We start from the raw sequence: 15,678 nt of genomic DNA, 5'->3' as shown, positions 1-15,678 counted from the left end.
ACTCTTAAGGAGCAGCCTGGGTGAGGTATGTATGTCCTGGACTAGGGGGTCAGCATGGTGCAGGTTTGTGCCCTAGTTTTTTTTTGTTTTTGTTTTTGTTTGAAATAGTCTCGCTCTGTCACCCAGACTGCAGTGCAGTGGCACAGTCTCAGCTCACTGCAACCTCTGCCTCCTGGGTTCAAGCAATTCTCATACCTCAGCCTCCCGAGTAGCTGGAATTACAGGCATGCGCCACCATGCCCGGCTAATTTTTGTTTTTTGGAGACAGAGTCTCGCTCTGTTGCCCAGGCTGCAGTGCAGTGGCGTGATCTCGGCTCACCGCAACCTCCGCCTCCCAGGTTCAAGTGGTTGTCCCACCTCAGCTTCCCAAGTAGCTGGGATTACAGATGCCCACCATCACGCCTGGCTAATTTTTTGTATTTTTAGTAGAGACGAGGTTTCGCCATGTTGCCCAGGCTGGTTTCGAACGCCCAAGCTCAGGCAATCCACCCGCCTTGGCCTCCCAAAGTGCTGGGATTATAGGCGTGAGCCACCGCACCCAGCCTCTTTTTTTGTATTTTTAGTAGAGAAGGGGTTTCACCATGTTGGCCAAGCTGGACTGTCCTGACCTCCAGTGATCCCCCCGTCTTGGCCTCCCAAAGTTCTGGGATTACAGGAGTGAGCCACTGCACCCAGCCTGTGCCCTAGTTTTTGTACTTACTGTTTCATCTGGGGCAAGCCAGGGACCTTATCAGGGCCTCAGTTCCTCCATAGGGAAAAATGAGGTAATAGTCCCTACTTTATAGGGTTGTGAGGATCTGTGAACTATTATACATGAGAAAAGTAACCTGTCAATGAAGATGAAAATATCAGCTGTGATTATTCTGAAAACATCACTAAATGCCTATCAAGAAGTTGACCTTTTCCATTTTTTTCTTCATATTAATCGTATGAAGAGGGCAGTCTGGCAGAAATTTACATATTCTGACTGATAAACCTCCTGTAACATTCATTCATTCATTGAGATGGGATCTTGCTCTATTACCCAGGCTGGAGTACCTGGAATGATCACAGCTCACTGCAGCCTCAAACTCTGGGCTCAAGCAATCCTCCTGCCTCAGCCTCCTGAGTATCTGGGACTACAGGCAGATGCCACCAGGCCTGGCTAATTTCTTGTATTTTTTGTAAAGACAAGGTCTCGTTATGTTGCCCAGACTGGTCTCAAACTCCTGGGCTCAAGTGATCCTCCTGCCTGGCCTAACAAAGTGTTAGGATTACAGGCGTGAGCCACCATGCCCAGCCCAAAGGTTCCATACCTTAACAGTCAAACTTCTCTCAGCCTATGGATGCTGTGGGAAACTGAGGCTATCCAATTTGCTATGTTGCCAGCCTGGGTCAACAAAGGTGTCTTTGACATGAGCCTCCAACCAGGGGGCTGGGCTCTGCTCTATGGCCACCAGGCTGAACCAAGACACACCCCAGCCCCAAGTCCCTGTGCCCTACCTTCCTGGATGCTGTTCTGCAGGTGGTTGACAATGGCAGCCAGGATGGTGGAGAGACTCATGACCTGGGCACACTGGGCCAGGCCGAGGGTGAAGAGCTCATTCCAGCAGGCCCGCACCAGGCTGGTGTTGCAGTCCTGCCTAGGAATACAGAAAGGAGTCTGGGTGTGGTGTGTGTTGGCATTTCTCCAAGGTTGTGGGGCATCCAGGCACTAAGTCCCAGCATTTCCCAAACAGGTGAATTCAGCAAGTGTTTGTTGAAGTGCTATCCAGGATCATTCTTCAAGAAAAGGATGAAGTCTATGAATAAGTCTATGAATGTTTTAACTAAAATCCTTCTAATGATCAACTATTCTCTTAAAAAACATTCTTTAAATAATAAAAAAATTTTAATAGGTATGGCCAAACCATCATTACCTACAGCCTTCAAAAGCCTCAGCATCCTGGATTGACTGTCCCAGGAGATGGTATCAGTTACTTAGGTCCTGCAGCCAAGGTCATGAGAGGCTACGGGGACCAAAAGACTAAGAGATGAGTACAGATTCTGAAGGGCAGAAACATGCCCTGCAACCTTGCAGGGCAGGAGGCAGGCTTTGTGCTGGATCCGAGACTGAAGCAGGGAGGATGAGGGTCCAGCTAAGGCCGCTTCCAGCCCTGCCCTGGCTAACTTCTACTCAGTCAGCAAAGTTGGCACATCACAAAACAATAATCCTTATTCTCAGAAACCCCTAAATTGCATTCCCTCACCTGTCTCAAGATTTCAGGAGGCCGGAGAAACTGGGCTGTCTTGACAAAGCTGTTTCTTCCAGTTGCCTTAAGTGTGGCCCAGCCACAGGAAGGCAGTGACAACCAGGGCTACTGCACTGGGTCACTCCCAAATGCCCCAGATGCACATCTAGTATTTTACTATGATCACTGCCCTGAACACTAACTTATGAAAAACAGTACATGAAACGTAAATGAAACCACTTTAAATGTGGTAGCACATTTTATCTAGCCCGGACTGAGAAACTCTGTGGAGGAGGTTCCAAATTACCCAACTAGAAAAAGTACACTCAGGGCAGTGGGTAACCATGTTTTAACCTCATTTAAAAAATCTCAGGTACCTATCAGTACTATTAACTGTGGACTGTGGTGTTATTAAAATAAATAAATAAATAAATAAAAAGCCTGAGGTTACACCACCTACCAGATAGTAGCAAGGGGTAGGCCATTCTCCCAAAGAGCTAACAATGAAACTCCTAATACTTGTTTAGCAGTCACTACCTGTCTAATTCTCCCTGGAGAATGAGACAATTCTGACTGCCTTTCCTTTAATCATGGAGGGAGGTGACCATTCTAACAACTACTCAGGACACATCCCACACCACCTGACCCACAGAACCACACTGCCTTCTGCTGAGTCCCTTGCATGCCAGGCACTGGGTTAAGAGCTTTATAGATCTTAAACCCACGCGAGGATTCTACAATGAGAAACTGGAGGCTCAGAGAGGTAAAGTGACTTGCACAAGGCCACACAGCTGACAAGCACTATTCTTATGGCCCGACAACCAGGTCTGTTTGCCCCAAAGACAATAGTGTCAACTACTAGACAACCCTGCCCTCCATTCTAGTGTTTTCCACATATTACCTAAGGATGGTTACTCTGCAATATGCAACGACTCTCATTGTATTTCCATTTTTATATGGTTACTTATCTTTCAACCAGACTGCCAGCCACCTGATGGCACGGTGGCAGCTGCACCAGCTGCACAGCACTTGGCACACTGGCAGAGCCGATGTTGGTATTTAGAGGAGAAACATACACAAGTGGTACTCAAGAAAGCAAGAAAAGAGTGGGGGGGTTTCCTGTAGAGATGACACCAGGATCTGTACTACTCAATGTGCCAGTTGGCACTGTGGCTTGTGTGAGATTGTAAATCCATGTTTGAGGAAACAGCTGATTCACATTCACCTTATTAAGGCCTAGGCACAGTTCCCGGCCTGGCTTCAGTTTGTGAGTCACACTGTGCATAGCACAGTGCTGGGGACTACCCTTGCCTTCTACATTCTTCTCCATCCCCAGCTCCCAGCACCAAATCCTTGGTGTATCTAGGAGGCTCCATAAAGGTTAGAGGAACATTGCAGAACTGGCAACTGGTAATCCTGCTACCAGTCCACTAACTATATTTAATAAAAAACTCAGGGTCCTTTGAATGAGGTCATAGGAACAGTCAAACTAGACAGGCCCTCAGAGTTCTTCCAGGTCATTCCTAGGGAGAGGAAGGCCCCTGCCCGAGGATACATGCACAGCAAGGGGCCACTTACCCAAGTGCCTGAAAGGCTGGGATTGACCGAGCCCAGTGCATTGAGAGGAAAAGCAGACGGGATGCAGACTCACAGATGTAGTGCACGTTGAGGTACTCTGGCATTGGACTGGGCATTGTTAGCTGGAAAAGAGGAGGCACATGGCACAGGAGGTGAAGGAAGGACAGGGGATGGCTTTGTCTGTCAACATGTATCCCTGTCATGCTTCAATAGCAGTGGCATCTAGAGTTGCTGTCTGATTCTGAAGTCCCATGCAGTCAGGGGGCTTGCACGGACTCCCCATGTTTTCTTGCTCAGTGAACTAGGGTCTAATGGGCCTTGGAATGTGGTCCATAAGCCTAAGGGAATCTTCCCAGCCCACCCCCACAAAAACATACTCCTCAAGTCTTGCCTCAGCTAAACTGTTACTTGTTCTATGGCAATTCCATTTTGAGCCATAAGTTAAGGTCTAAATTAAATCTGGGGAACAGGGGCCAGGTGCGGGTGGCTCATGTCTGTAATCCCAGCACTTTGGGAGGCTGAGGCAGGCAGATCACCTGATGTCAGGAGTTCGAGACCAGCCTGGGCAACACAGTGAAACCCTGTCTCTATTAAAAATACAAAAATTAGCCAGGTGTGGTGGCATGCACCTGTAGTTCCAGCTACTTTGGAGGCTGAGGCAGGAGAATCGCTTGAACCCAGGAGGTGGAGGTTGTGGTGAACCAAGATTGTACCACTGCACTCCAGTATGGGTGACAGTGAGACTCAGTCTCAAAAAAAAATCTGGGTAACAGGGGCCAACTTCATGGACTAGCAGGCATTTTGGGAGATGGTCTTAAGGTAGCAGTAAGTAAGAGCTAAGCAGCTTATGTGATAGGAGCACTTTGGGAGGCTGAGGTGGGAGGATTGCTTGAGGCCAAGTGTTTGAGACCAGCTTGGGCAACATATCAAGGACCCCATCTCTACAAAAAATAAAAATAAAAATTAGCTGGGCATGGTGGTACATGCCTATAGTCCTAGCTACTTGGGAGGCTGAGGCAGGAGGATCACCTGAGCCCAGGAGTTCAAGACCAGGAGTTTGAGGTTACAGTGAGCCACAATCACATCACTACGCTTCAGCCTAGGTATTTGTTTAAAAAAAAAAAAAATACTGGGGGAAAAGGAGGACTCAGCAGTCTGGAGACCTAGAGACTGAGAGGGCTTCAGGTACCCTCTGAGTGTCCTGTAGAAAAAGTGAGACCAGTGAATGACAGCACGGGGAAGACCCATGAGGCCTTAACAGCACTCTTCAAGGGATCTACTTTCTGTGGCTCTAGAGGGCAGAGCAGTCAGGATCAATGGCTGGCTGCCTGCTTGTTGTAGATTTTATATGAGGGTTTCTATGACACAGAGAAGAGACAAAAGTGCCTGCCTGAGCCCATGGGGCAGCCAGGCAGTCACAGAGAGGCAGAGGCAGAGCATTCAGCCCTCAGCAGTTACCACTATGTCAGCCTGTCTTAGTAATGATGGGCCACGCCTGCTTCATGGTTACCTTCAGAACCAAATGGCACTGTGAGCAAAAGACAAGTGAAGATGCTTCATAATGGGACTATCATTCTGGAATACAAGATCCAGTTTGAAGTCATAATGTTAAATACCAGATTGAAGATGAGCTCACTCCAAGGTTTAATTTTTATTTATTTATTTATTTTTGAGGTGGAGTTTCACTCTTGTTGCCCAGGCTGGAGTGCAGTGGCATGATCTTGGCTCACTGCAACCCCTGCCTACCAGGTTCAAGTGATTCTCGTGCCTCAGCCTCCTGAGTAGGTCAGACTACAGGCATGCGCCTCCGTGCCCGGCTAATTTTTGTATTTTTAGGAGAGATGGGATTTCACCATGTTGGCCAGGCTGGTCTTGAACTCCTGAGCTGAAGTGATCCACGTGCCTTGGCCTCCCGAAGTGCTAAGATTACAGGCATGAGCCACTATGCCTGGCCCCAAGGTTTGATTTTTAAAACTGCAGACCGGCTTTGGTACAGAACCTATCCCCCAGCAGGTTGGGGGCACATGGTTAGGCTGAATCCACTCACCTTAAATGTAACGTGTGTGTCTGAAAGGAGGGGGCCTTCAACCTCAATGATGGGTGTCGACTGGTCTCTGCTGATGACGTGGATGCTCCCTCCTCCACTGGTGTCTATCCCATCTGCCAAGCTTGGAGAAGAGGAGCTGTCTGTGGTATTAAGTGCTTTAGCTAAGGTATCAAATGCCCTGTGAGCAAAAATGAAGCATGTAATTGTTGTGAATCTACAGCTTTTAGGGGGAACAGAATTCTAGCTATGATTTAGAAAAACTACAGTGGGAAAAGATAATTAAATTCTACCATAGAGATGAGGTTTCACTATGTTGGCCAGGCTGGTCTCAACTATTGACTGCAGGTGATCTACCTGCCTTGGCCTCTCAAAGTGCTGGGATTACACACGTGAGCCACTGCATCCGGCAAACAACGAAAGCTTGTATGTATTATCTACACATCATCTTAGGCACTGAGCTATGTATTATCTAACTTCATGGACAGTTTCTTTCTTTTCTTTCTCTCTTTTCCTTCCTTCCTTTCTTTTCTCTCTTTCCCTCCTTCCTTCCCTCCTTTTCTTTCTCTTTGTCTCTTTCTCTTTTTCTTTCTCTCTTTCAGAGATGGGGTCGGTCTGTCTATCTATCTATCTATCTATCTATCTATCTATCTATCTATCTATCTATCTTTTATTTACTTTTTCAGAGATGGGTCTCAGCTGGTCTGAAACCCCTGGGATCAAGTGATCCTCTTGTCTCAGCTTCTCTAAGTGCTGGGATTACAGCTGTGAGCCACTGCACCTAGGCCCAATTTCTGTTTTTCACAAGTACCCTCCAACGTTAAAAATTATCTTCCATTTTACAGATGTGAATGCTGAGCTTACAGTTGTTAAATAACTTTTCCAAGACCATCCATATAGTAAGTGGTAGAACCAGAATTCTACCTAATTCAAATCCCACCCTCTTTCCACAGGACCTAGATCTTATTTGTTATCAGACCACAAGTGAACAAAGGACTGGAACACTTGTATCGTCTCCAGCTTTGTATCTGGCTGGTCTGGCATGTTATGAGCAGAGCACAAGAGCCAAACTGCAGAGAAGAAACATCCTTAGTAGCAGTTATCAGCATCTGGCATTAGCTCATACTATCACTATCTATCAGCCACTATCAATCTAGTTACCCTGGTGGATTTAAGCTCGGAATTCATTACTCAGAAAAAATATACATGAGGGCTGGGTGGGGGTGGTGGCGCACGCCTGTAAACCCAGCACTTTGGGATGCTGAGGCGGGAAGATCACTTGAGCCCAGGAGTTCTAGACCAGCCTAGGCAACATGGTGAGACCCCATCTCTATTAAAAAAAAAGAAAAAATGTAGATGAGAAAAACAGGTTAAAATAGAAGTAGGAAAGGGAATGAACTCTTAATATGCAGATGCATTATTAAACAGTCATTAATACAAATAACCACTGTCCACTAGAGTTTTCCTCCTACTTCTACTGATTTACTCAATTTCCTTTTCCATGGTTGGGAATGAAAAGAAGTTTTGATTGTTTTATACTGTATAACATAGGTGGGTCTATGTTCCCACAGTTAAAATTTGAAAGAAGACAGATGAGCAGGGTCATTGTAACAATTTTATCATCCTTAGTTAAATACAGCACAGGTACCAAAATGCTGTTTTCCACCCTCACAATAGAGGGAGGGTGTCCAGGCGAGGAGGGGGGCCTCCATTCTCATGGGATCGTACCGAGTTATCTCACTTGCAGACTGGTCCTCTGGCTGGATTTCTGAAGTGTCACCGTTGTTCAAAGATTCACTTAGGTTGGCAAGGGAGGTCACTACATTTGCCAGTGTGCCCAGAGCTCCCTGGCTTGTTTCAGCCTATTAAACAAAAAATACTGACATTAAAAATGAACACAGATACGCAAATGACTCTCAGGCCAATGAAGTTATAATGCTGGTTCAAAAACAGCTTCGAGGAGAGGGGAGTGTGACTACAAAGGGGCAACACGAAGATCTTCTTAGTGATTTAACAGTTCTGTATCTTGGTGTGGTGGTATTTACACAAATCTAGATATGTGACAAAATGACAGAACAAAAACAGATAAACTAGTCTTCATTAAAACTGTTGTGCTTCAAAAGAAATTGTCAAGAAAGTAAAAGCCCATAAAACAAAAGGACAACTCACAGAATGAGAGAAAATATTTGCAAATCATATGTCTGATAATGGTTTAGTAGCCAGAATGTCTAAGGAACGCTAACAACTCAATAATAAAAAGACAACCCAATTTAAAAATGGAAAAAGAGGCTGGATGCAGTGGCTCATGCCTGTAATCCTAGCACTTTGGGAGGCCAAGGCAGGTGGATCACCTGAGGTCAGGGGTTCAAGACCAGCCTGGCGAACATGGTGAAACCCTGTCTCTACTAAAAACGCAAAAAATTAGCCGGGCATGGTGGCAGGTGCCTGTAACCCCAGGTACTCGGGAGGCTGAAGAAGGAGAATCACTTGAACCCAGGAGGCGGAGGTTGCAGTGAGCTGAGATTGTGCCACTGCCTGGGTGACAGAGTAAGATTCCATGTCAAAAAAAAAAAAGGAAAAAGAGCACTTTGGGAGGGCAAAGCAGAAGGATCCCTTGAGCCCAAGAGTTTGAGACAAGCCTGGGCAAAGTAAAAAAAATTAGCCAGGTGTGGCGGTGTGTGCCTGTGGTCCCAGCTACTTAGGAAGCTGAGGTGGGAGGGTCTCTTGAGCTCAGGAAGTCAAGGCTGCACTGAGCCATGATTGTGCCACTGCAGTCCAGCCTATCAGACAGAGTGAGACCCTGTCTCAATAACAAAATGAAACAACAAAACCCCAAAGATAATAGACATCTCTCCAAAGAAGATATATAAACAGCCCATAAGCATATGAAGAGATGCTCAACATCATGAGAAATGCAAATCAAAATCACAATGACATACCACTTCACATCCACTGGGATGGCTACAATCAAAAAGATGGATAATAACAAGTGTTGGTAAGGATGTGGAGAAATCAGAACCTTCCTACACAGTTGGTGAGAATGTAAAGTGGTATAACACAAATGTCCATCAATTGACTAATGGATAAATAAAATGTGGTATAGCCATACAAAGGTGTATTATTATAATGGCTGGGCGTGGTGGCTCACGCCTGTAATCCCAGCACTTTGGGAGGCCAAGGCAGGCAGATCACCTAAGGTCAGGAGTTCAAGACCAGCCTGACCAACATGGTAAAACCTCATCTCTACTAAAAACACAAAATTGGCCAGGAGCGGTGGCTCACGCCTGTAATCCCAGCACTTTGGGAGGCCGAGGCGGGCGGATCGTGAGGTCAGGAGTTAAAGACCAGCCTGACCAACATGGTGAAACCCTATCTCTACTAAAAATACAAAAATTAGCTGGGTGTGGTGGCACGCACCTGCAATCCCAGCTACTCAGGAGGCTGAGGCAGGAGAATCACTTGAACCCGGGAGGTGGAGGCTGCAGTGAGCCGAGATCGCACCATTGCACTCCAGCCTGGGCGACAGAGCGAGACTCCATCTCAAAACAAAACACACAAAATTAGCCGGGTGTGGTGGCACATGCCTGTAATCCCAGCTACTCGGGAGGCTGAGGCAGGAGAATTGCTTGAACTCAGCAGGCAGAAGTTGCAGTGAGCCGAGGTGGCACCACTGCACTCTAGCCAGGGAAACAAGAGCGAAACTCTTGTCTTTAAAAAAAAAAAACAGAGGTGCATTATTTGGCAATAAAAAGGAATGAAGTACTGATACATGCTATATCATGATGACCCTTAAAAACATCATGCTAAGTGAAAGAAGCCAGCCACAAAAGACCATATATTGTATGATTTCCTTTATATGAAATGTACAGAGTTGACAAAACCATAGAGTCAGAAAGCAGATTAGTGGTTGGTAGGGTTTGAGAAGAGGGGAAAAGGGGGAGTGACTACATAATAGGGTTTGGGGTTTGTTCTGAGGTGACGAAAATATTCTAAAACTAGATAGTGGGGATGGTTTGTACAACCTTGTAAATATACCAAAAACCACTACATTATACACTAAAAGGGTGAGTTTTATGGCATGTGAATTATATTTCAATTAAAAACGAAAGCCAGGGGTAGTGGCTCATGCCTGTAATCCCAGCACTCTGCAGGGACTAAGGTGGGTGAATTGCTTGAGTCTAGGAGTTCAAGACCAGACTGGGCAACATGGTGAAACACCGTCTCTACAAAAAAAATATGAAAAATTAGCCAGCCGTGGTGCTGTGCACCTATAGTCCCAGCTACTCAGAAGGCTGAGGTAAGAAGATTGCTTGAGCCTGGGAGGTGCAGGTTGCAATGAGCCAAGATCATACCACTGTACTCCAGCCTGGGCAACAGAGCAAGACCCTGTCTCAAAAAAAAAAAAAAAGAAAAGAAAAGAAAAGAAAGCCAGAGATATACTCAAACCAAGATATGTACACACAAGGTTGTGTCTTGATTACAAAATGAAAAACTAGAATCAGTAGAAAAGGTCATAAACAGAAATTAATAAATCACAACAGACACATAGAATATTGTGCAGCTACTGTAAGATCCTCATAACAGAAAGGTATGTTGAAGGAAATGAAGTTGAAGAAGAGTGAAATATAAAAAAGACAGAACAATACATATGGTTTGTACCAAAGCCAATGTCCTGGTTGTGATACTGTACCGTAGGTATGTATGACATAATCACTGGGAGGACCTGGGCGAAGGCTATGTGGGAGCTCTGTAATAGCACTGTACTTCCTTCATAGTAAATTATTTTAAATGTATAATTACTTCAAAGTAAAATTGGAAAACAATTTCTGAAAGTAGCTTCCTGTGGGTGCTTTGCATATGTTTTATTATTCGTATCAAACTTCTGTGGGGGGTATTGTTGTTTCCATTGTACACAGGAAGGAATGGGGTAGGACACAGTCTGCCTCTGAAGCTCCTTCTCTTGATTCCTGAAATACCATACAGCTTTGTGGTCATTCTCCTCCAAAGTGACAATAACTAATTCCTAACCATTAACATTTATTGAACGCTCACTGTGTACCAAGAAATTTACAAGTGCAGGAAAGAAGCATGTGGCTACGAAGAGCACTGTCAGACTCTGAACCCAGGTCTAGCCAGTTCTGGAGTCTTGGTTCTCATTCCCAGTCTGTTTGTGGATGGCCCAATAGAATGGTTGCTGTGAATCCCTTGGTTATCTGTTTTTAAGGTTCTCTGGGCCTTACTTTCAGGCTTACGCTTTCTCTGCATTTGACCATGCAGTCAGAGCCACAGTTCTAGAATGTGTGCTGGTGATAAGCTAAGCCCACGATGCGTGATCCTTCAGCTCCCATCATGCATGTGGCCCCTGCCCAAAGACAGAAGATACAAGGCCCAGCCTGAGGACCAAAGCATGCAGGGCAGCTCTCCATGACAGGCAAGGGCTCTAAATTTTGTCTTCTCTTTCCCAAAAGAGGATGCCCTGTAATGCCCTGAGTACACCCATGAATGAGACTGTGAACAGATGAGGAGGAAGCCTGCAGGCCTTGCTCTGGTTCTAATGGTTGCAGCAATGCCAGTGTTCTCAATTACCAAGTCACCCTCTTAAAGCTGTGGCTTGCTGCTACTACTTCCTCATTACTTTGTTTGTATCAGGAGCACCAGGATGAGAAAAACAGTGAGTTCCCTGGCCTGGAAAAAATCCCCTTCCTTGGTTATCTTCACAGGAGCCAGCAAGTCTCCCCCTTTTGGACTGACGAACATCTCTGTCCACAAGTTAAATCCCTGTGACTGATCTGCTCTAGCAAAGTTTTGGAACTGATAGATTACTGGCTGAGCTTCCTCCTGAAGATCATCTAATAAAAAGGAACCCGGGGCTTTTGCAAAAAGGCCATCTGATAAGTATTTCTTTCCTTGGCTAGTAGTTTGCCAATGTGTATAAGAGAAAAAGAAAACTATAACAGAAAAGAAAACCACTGAATGTCCACCAAATTGACATCTAGACTGACATGTTACAGTGATTATGACCAGCCAGCTCTGATCTGAGAAGCCATCAGCATCTCTAAAACAAATCACAAGATAGCTATCACAACAATAAGGAGACCAAGACATAGGTCACGCTTTTGATGTGGTCTCTGAAGGCCAGGAAGAAAGTGGTGCACACAGTTAGAGAAGCAGCCTGCAATGTCAACATAAAGGATGAGAGAAAGCATGAGTAGAGAATGTCACCTTAGAATCCGTGGCCAGGAGAACTGTACCATCCTCACGTATCAAAGGCTGCTGGATGTTCACAAGCATCCCTGGATCAAGAAGACCTGTTTGTCTATTTAAGACATAAAGAAACTCAGAGTAGCTTCCAACATTTTATGCACAGTATGATCATGCTGCATTTACCTGTCCTTCCACATTTGTGAAGCTGTCTGAATAGTAGAAAAGCTCTAAGTAGACTCAGCTGCTTAGTGACTAAGCAGAACCCCCACCCCTGTGTCTCTGCAATGAGATATAAATAAAGTCAGGTTTACAGCTTGAGACAGGATGAAATGCAGATGCATCCCCCAGGGCTTTCCAGGATGACTGCAGACTGTGGCCACTCTGCCAAGAAAAGTTAACTTGATTTTCAGAAAATCAGCAAGGCATCCTCAACTCCAGCTCTCTCTCTGATACATTTTGGATTGCTTGTTTTCCCCTCTTTCCGTTCCTTTTAAAGTAAGTTCAATAGATTATATTAAAAAGAATATACAAATTAACTGTAGCACTGAGACCTTATCTCACCTTGGGTCTTTTGTGTGTACTGCAGAAATGCCCCAATCTTGAATCATAAAATAATTGTCTTCCGTATGAATGATGCCTAAATTGCAGGACATAATCTGAATTCAAGGCTAGGAGAATTTCTGACCCCATCATAAATCAGGCATCCTCAGGCCTGTCCAGAGGTGTGACTGAGCAGCTCCAGAAGGGGCAGAATTAGGCAACACAACGCTGGAGGTTATAGCAGATGGGTGGGAAGCCACAACAGTGCCTGTTGTGGGACACGTCTGTGCCTCCTCCATCAGCTGCAAAGGCTGATTGCAGTGAGAACAAGGGACTGACCTTGCTCCATCTTTGTCTGCCACAAATGTGGGAGTGGCTATCAGGGGACTTCTCAGGTCTTTCCGGATATAGATTTTCTCAGTTGAAGCAGCACAATTGCTTGGTTTCTCCCGTTGCACATCGAAGGGCTTCCGTTCACTCTGCACAGCTTAAATCACAACATAAATATTTGTGTTTAGAGAAACAATTCAAATCAATAAAAACCACACGGGGTTTTCTTTAGTAAATCTGTTACTGCAGGGAGGATGACTCTGGTGCTAGGTTCATCTAGCTCAGCTTTCACAGTGGACTTTTCGGCCACAGAGAAGGAATAAAGCCAAACCATGCCATGTCAAATCTAGAGGCATAAAAAAGACCTCACGATGGGTGGTACTCCCTGCTAAAAAAAACTGCAGCACAGCACCTATGTGGCCTATGGAAGCACCCATGAGCCTTCTGGGCCATTTTATTAATTTTATGCCATTATTTTATTATTTTTTGTAGAGATGAAGCCTCATTATGTTGCCCAGTCTGGACTCATCCTGGGCTCAAGCAAACCACTCGCCCCAGCCTGCCAAAGTGCTGGAATTACAGGCATAAGCCACCATGCCCAGCTGGTTTTTACTTTATGCTGCTAACAAAATAGACTCTTTCAAGGATTAAAAAATGCCCATCTTTGGGCCGGGGGTGGTGGCTCACGTCTGTAATCCCAGCACTTTGGGAAGCCGAGATGGGTGGATCACTTGCCCAACATGGCAAAACCCGGCCTCTATTAAAAACACAAAAATTAGCCAGGTGTGGTGGCAGGCACCTGTAATCCCAGCTACTTGGGAGGCTGAGGCAGGGAGAATTGCTTGAACCTGGGAGGCGGAGGCTGCAGTGAGCCAAGACGCGGCACCACTGCACTCCAACCTGGGCAACAGAGCAAGACTCTGCCTCAAAAAAAAAAGAAAAAGAAAAAAGAAATGCCCACCTTCAAGTGGGCCCTTAATAGAATGCATTTCCTATGCCACAATTTGTAGAGGAACCCTTCTAATTTCCAACTCAAGTCTGAATAGCTTCTGCAAACTGTTTAATGGGTGTCAATTTTATATCATGCTAGCAAACTCTCCTTTTAGCAGTCTAATATAAGAGCAGATATGCATGTTAGAAGCAACTGAAGAAAATGAAAGCTTTTTAAAGACAAAACTGATGAAGGTCAGGGACTAACATTCAGATATGCTGCTAATCAAACTGCTATCCAGTTGAATATTGTGTTTGCAGCTACAGCTGTGATCACAAGAAAACTGATTTCAGTCATTGCTCTCAGTAAAAATATTCATCATTGAGAAAAAGGACAGCTTGGCAATGTGGGCCAGTCCCACACCAAGTCAGTGATTTATTTATTCACTTTGGGCAAAGAGCAGTATCATTAGATAAAATAAAAACATCACACCAGGCAGAAATTAGGTTGATATTTCTAATTTCTCAAAAAATACATTTCCATTTATTCTCCAGTGAATTTTGTGGATTCCCGTTCCCAGAAACATCAACAGCAATACTGAAATATATTGGTTTTCAGAGTTCCTAGAAAACTATGCAAAAGATGACAGAACCATGCAGCATACTCAGCGGAAGCCTGCAGTCCTGGGTCCTCGGCCACCAGCCTTGCCATGCAAGTTGCATGCCTTGCTCTGCTAAGCTCCATTTTCCTACTGTGGCTTAAGCCAAACTCCACTCTCCTTGGATTTCTTTGTGCTGCCCATCTTGAGTCCTGGTCTTCATGTTTTCACCACTAGCTAGGGAAGTGACCTCCATGCTGATTGGTCCCTGAAAACCCCCAAAATTCTGTCTATGGGAGTGGAAAGGAGGGGACTGAGACCTTCCCTGGCTGCCCCACACATCCAGGAGCAATAGCTTTCTCTTTAGAATCCCAGCTACACAGAGGCTTGGCAAAGGACCTTACCCCAAAAGAAAGTAGAGGGGCTAAGAAGACAGGGAGTAGGCTCATGTAATCCTCAGGAGCAATATATAAGTAAGGTGATTAAGTAGATCACAGATGAGGACCCTGTGGCTGACAGGCTACGTGTGTCCTCAGGCGTCATAGCTCTCTCTTAGTGGCACACCTGGAGGTAGATTTGGTATCAGCTTTCCTCCAAAGCCTGTGTTCAACCCACTCCACTAAGCTGCCTCCTGATGCATCTGGAATAAGGCTTTCCACACACACAGCAGGAAGAGACCAACCCCTGCAGCGTTGGCTCTCAATCACCTGGCTGACCCATGAGGTAAACCAAAATGAAGCCTGAGTGCATATTTTTTTCTTAAAGTATTTTAAGGCCAGGTATAGAAACCTTATTTAATGGACTCATTTACTCTCTCCCTCCACATTTACTCATGTGGTTTTTAAATATTGTTACTCACATTCCATTTTCATGCCCATCTCTAAGCATTTTTTCAGCCGGCAAAACTGACAGCGGTTCCGGTGATGTTTATTGATGATGCAGTCTTGGTTGCTCCGGCAGCTGTAGGTCAAATTTTTCCTCACACTCCTTTTGAAGAAACCTTTGCAACCTTCACAACTGACAGCCCCATAGTGACGGCCTGAAACAGGAGAAAGAATACACAAATATTTTGTGACTATATTTGTGGATTCACCAAAGAGGTGATCTGTCAGTTCCTGTGCAAGTCTCATTGAAGTGATGGGTGCCGTACACTGTTAGGTGCCAACAGCCATGTGGCCTGAGCATTAAGTGTACTGGCCACACCCTTCACGTAATTTCTCTACCATCTTTCAAGTAGCCTTAT

The 15,678-nt window shown here is 45.3% G+C and overlaps 1 protein-coding gene across 7 annotated transcripts in view; it reads right to left on the bottom strand.

The window, feature by feature from the left end:
• NR2C2 (nuclear receptor subfamily 2 group C member 2) overlaps positions 1 to 15,678 on the bottom strand; it is a 104,027-nt gene that overhangs the window by 12,952 nt on the left and 75,397 nt on the right. For all 7 annotated transcript variants that reach the window (XM_031009548.3, XM_031009546.3, XM_055381078.2 and 4 more), the window contains 7 exons: positions 15,295 to 15,474; positions 12,916 to 13,063; positions 12,055 to 12,148; positions 7,561 to 7,694; positions 5,836 to 6,013; positions 3,789 to 3,910; positions 1,483 to 1,622 (listed from right to left, as the gene is read on the bottom strand). In XM_031009548.3, the coding sequence (XP_030865408.1) occupies positions 1,483 to 1,622; positions 3,789 to 3,910; positions 5,836 to 6,013; positions 7,561 to 7,694; positions 12,055 to 12,148; positions 12,916 to 13,063; positions 15,295 to 15,474 (996 nt within the window). The remainder of the gene's footprint in view (positions 1 to 1,482; positions 1,623 to 3,788; positions 3,911 to 5,835; positions 6,014 to 7,560; positions 7,695 to 12,054; positions 12,149 to 12,915; positions 13,064 to 15,294; positions 15,475 to 15,678) is intronic.

The sequence above is a fragment of the Gorilla gorilla genome, chromosome 2, assembly GCF_029281585.2.
Source record: "Gorilla gorilla gorilla isolate KB3781 chromosome 2, NHGRI_mGorGor1-v2.1_pri, whole genome shotgun sequence".
Classification (NCBI taxonomy): Eukaryota; Metazoa; Chordata; class Mammalia; order Primates; family Hominidae; genus Gorilla; species Gorilla gorilla.
Note: the sequence above shows the minus strand (reverse complement) of the source record. Positions and strands in the feature narration are given on the sequence as shown.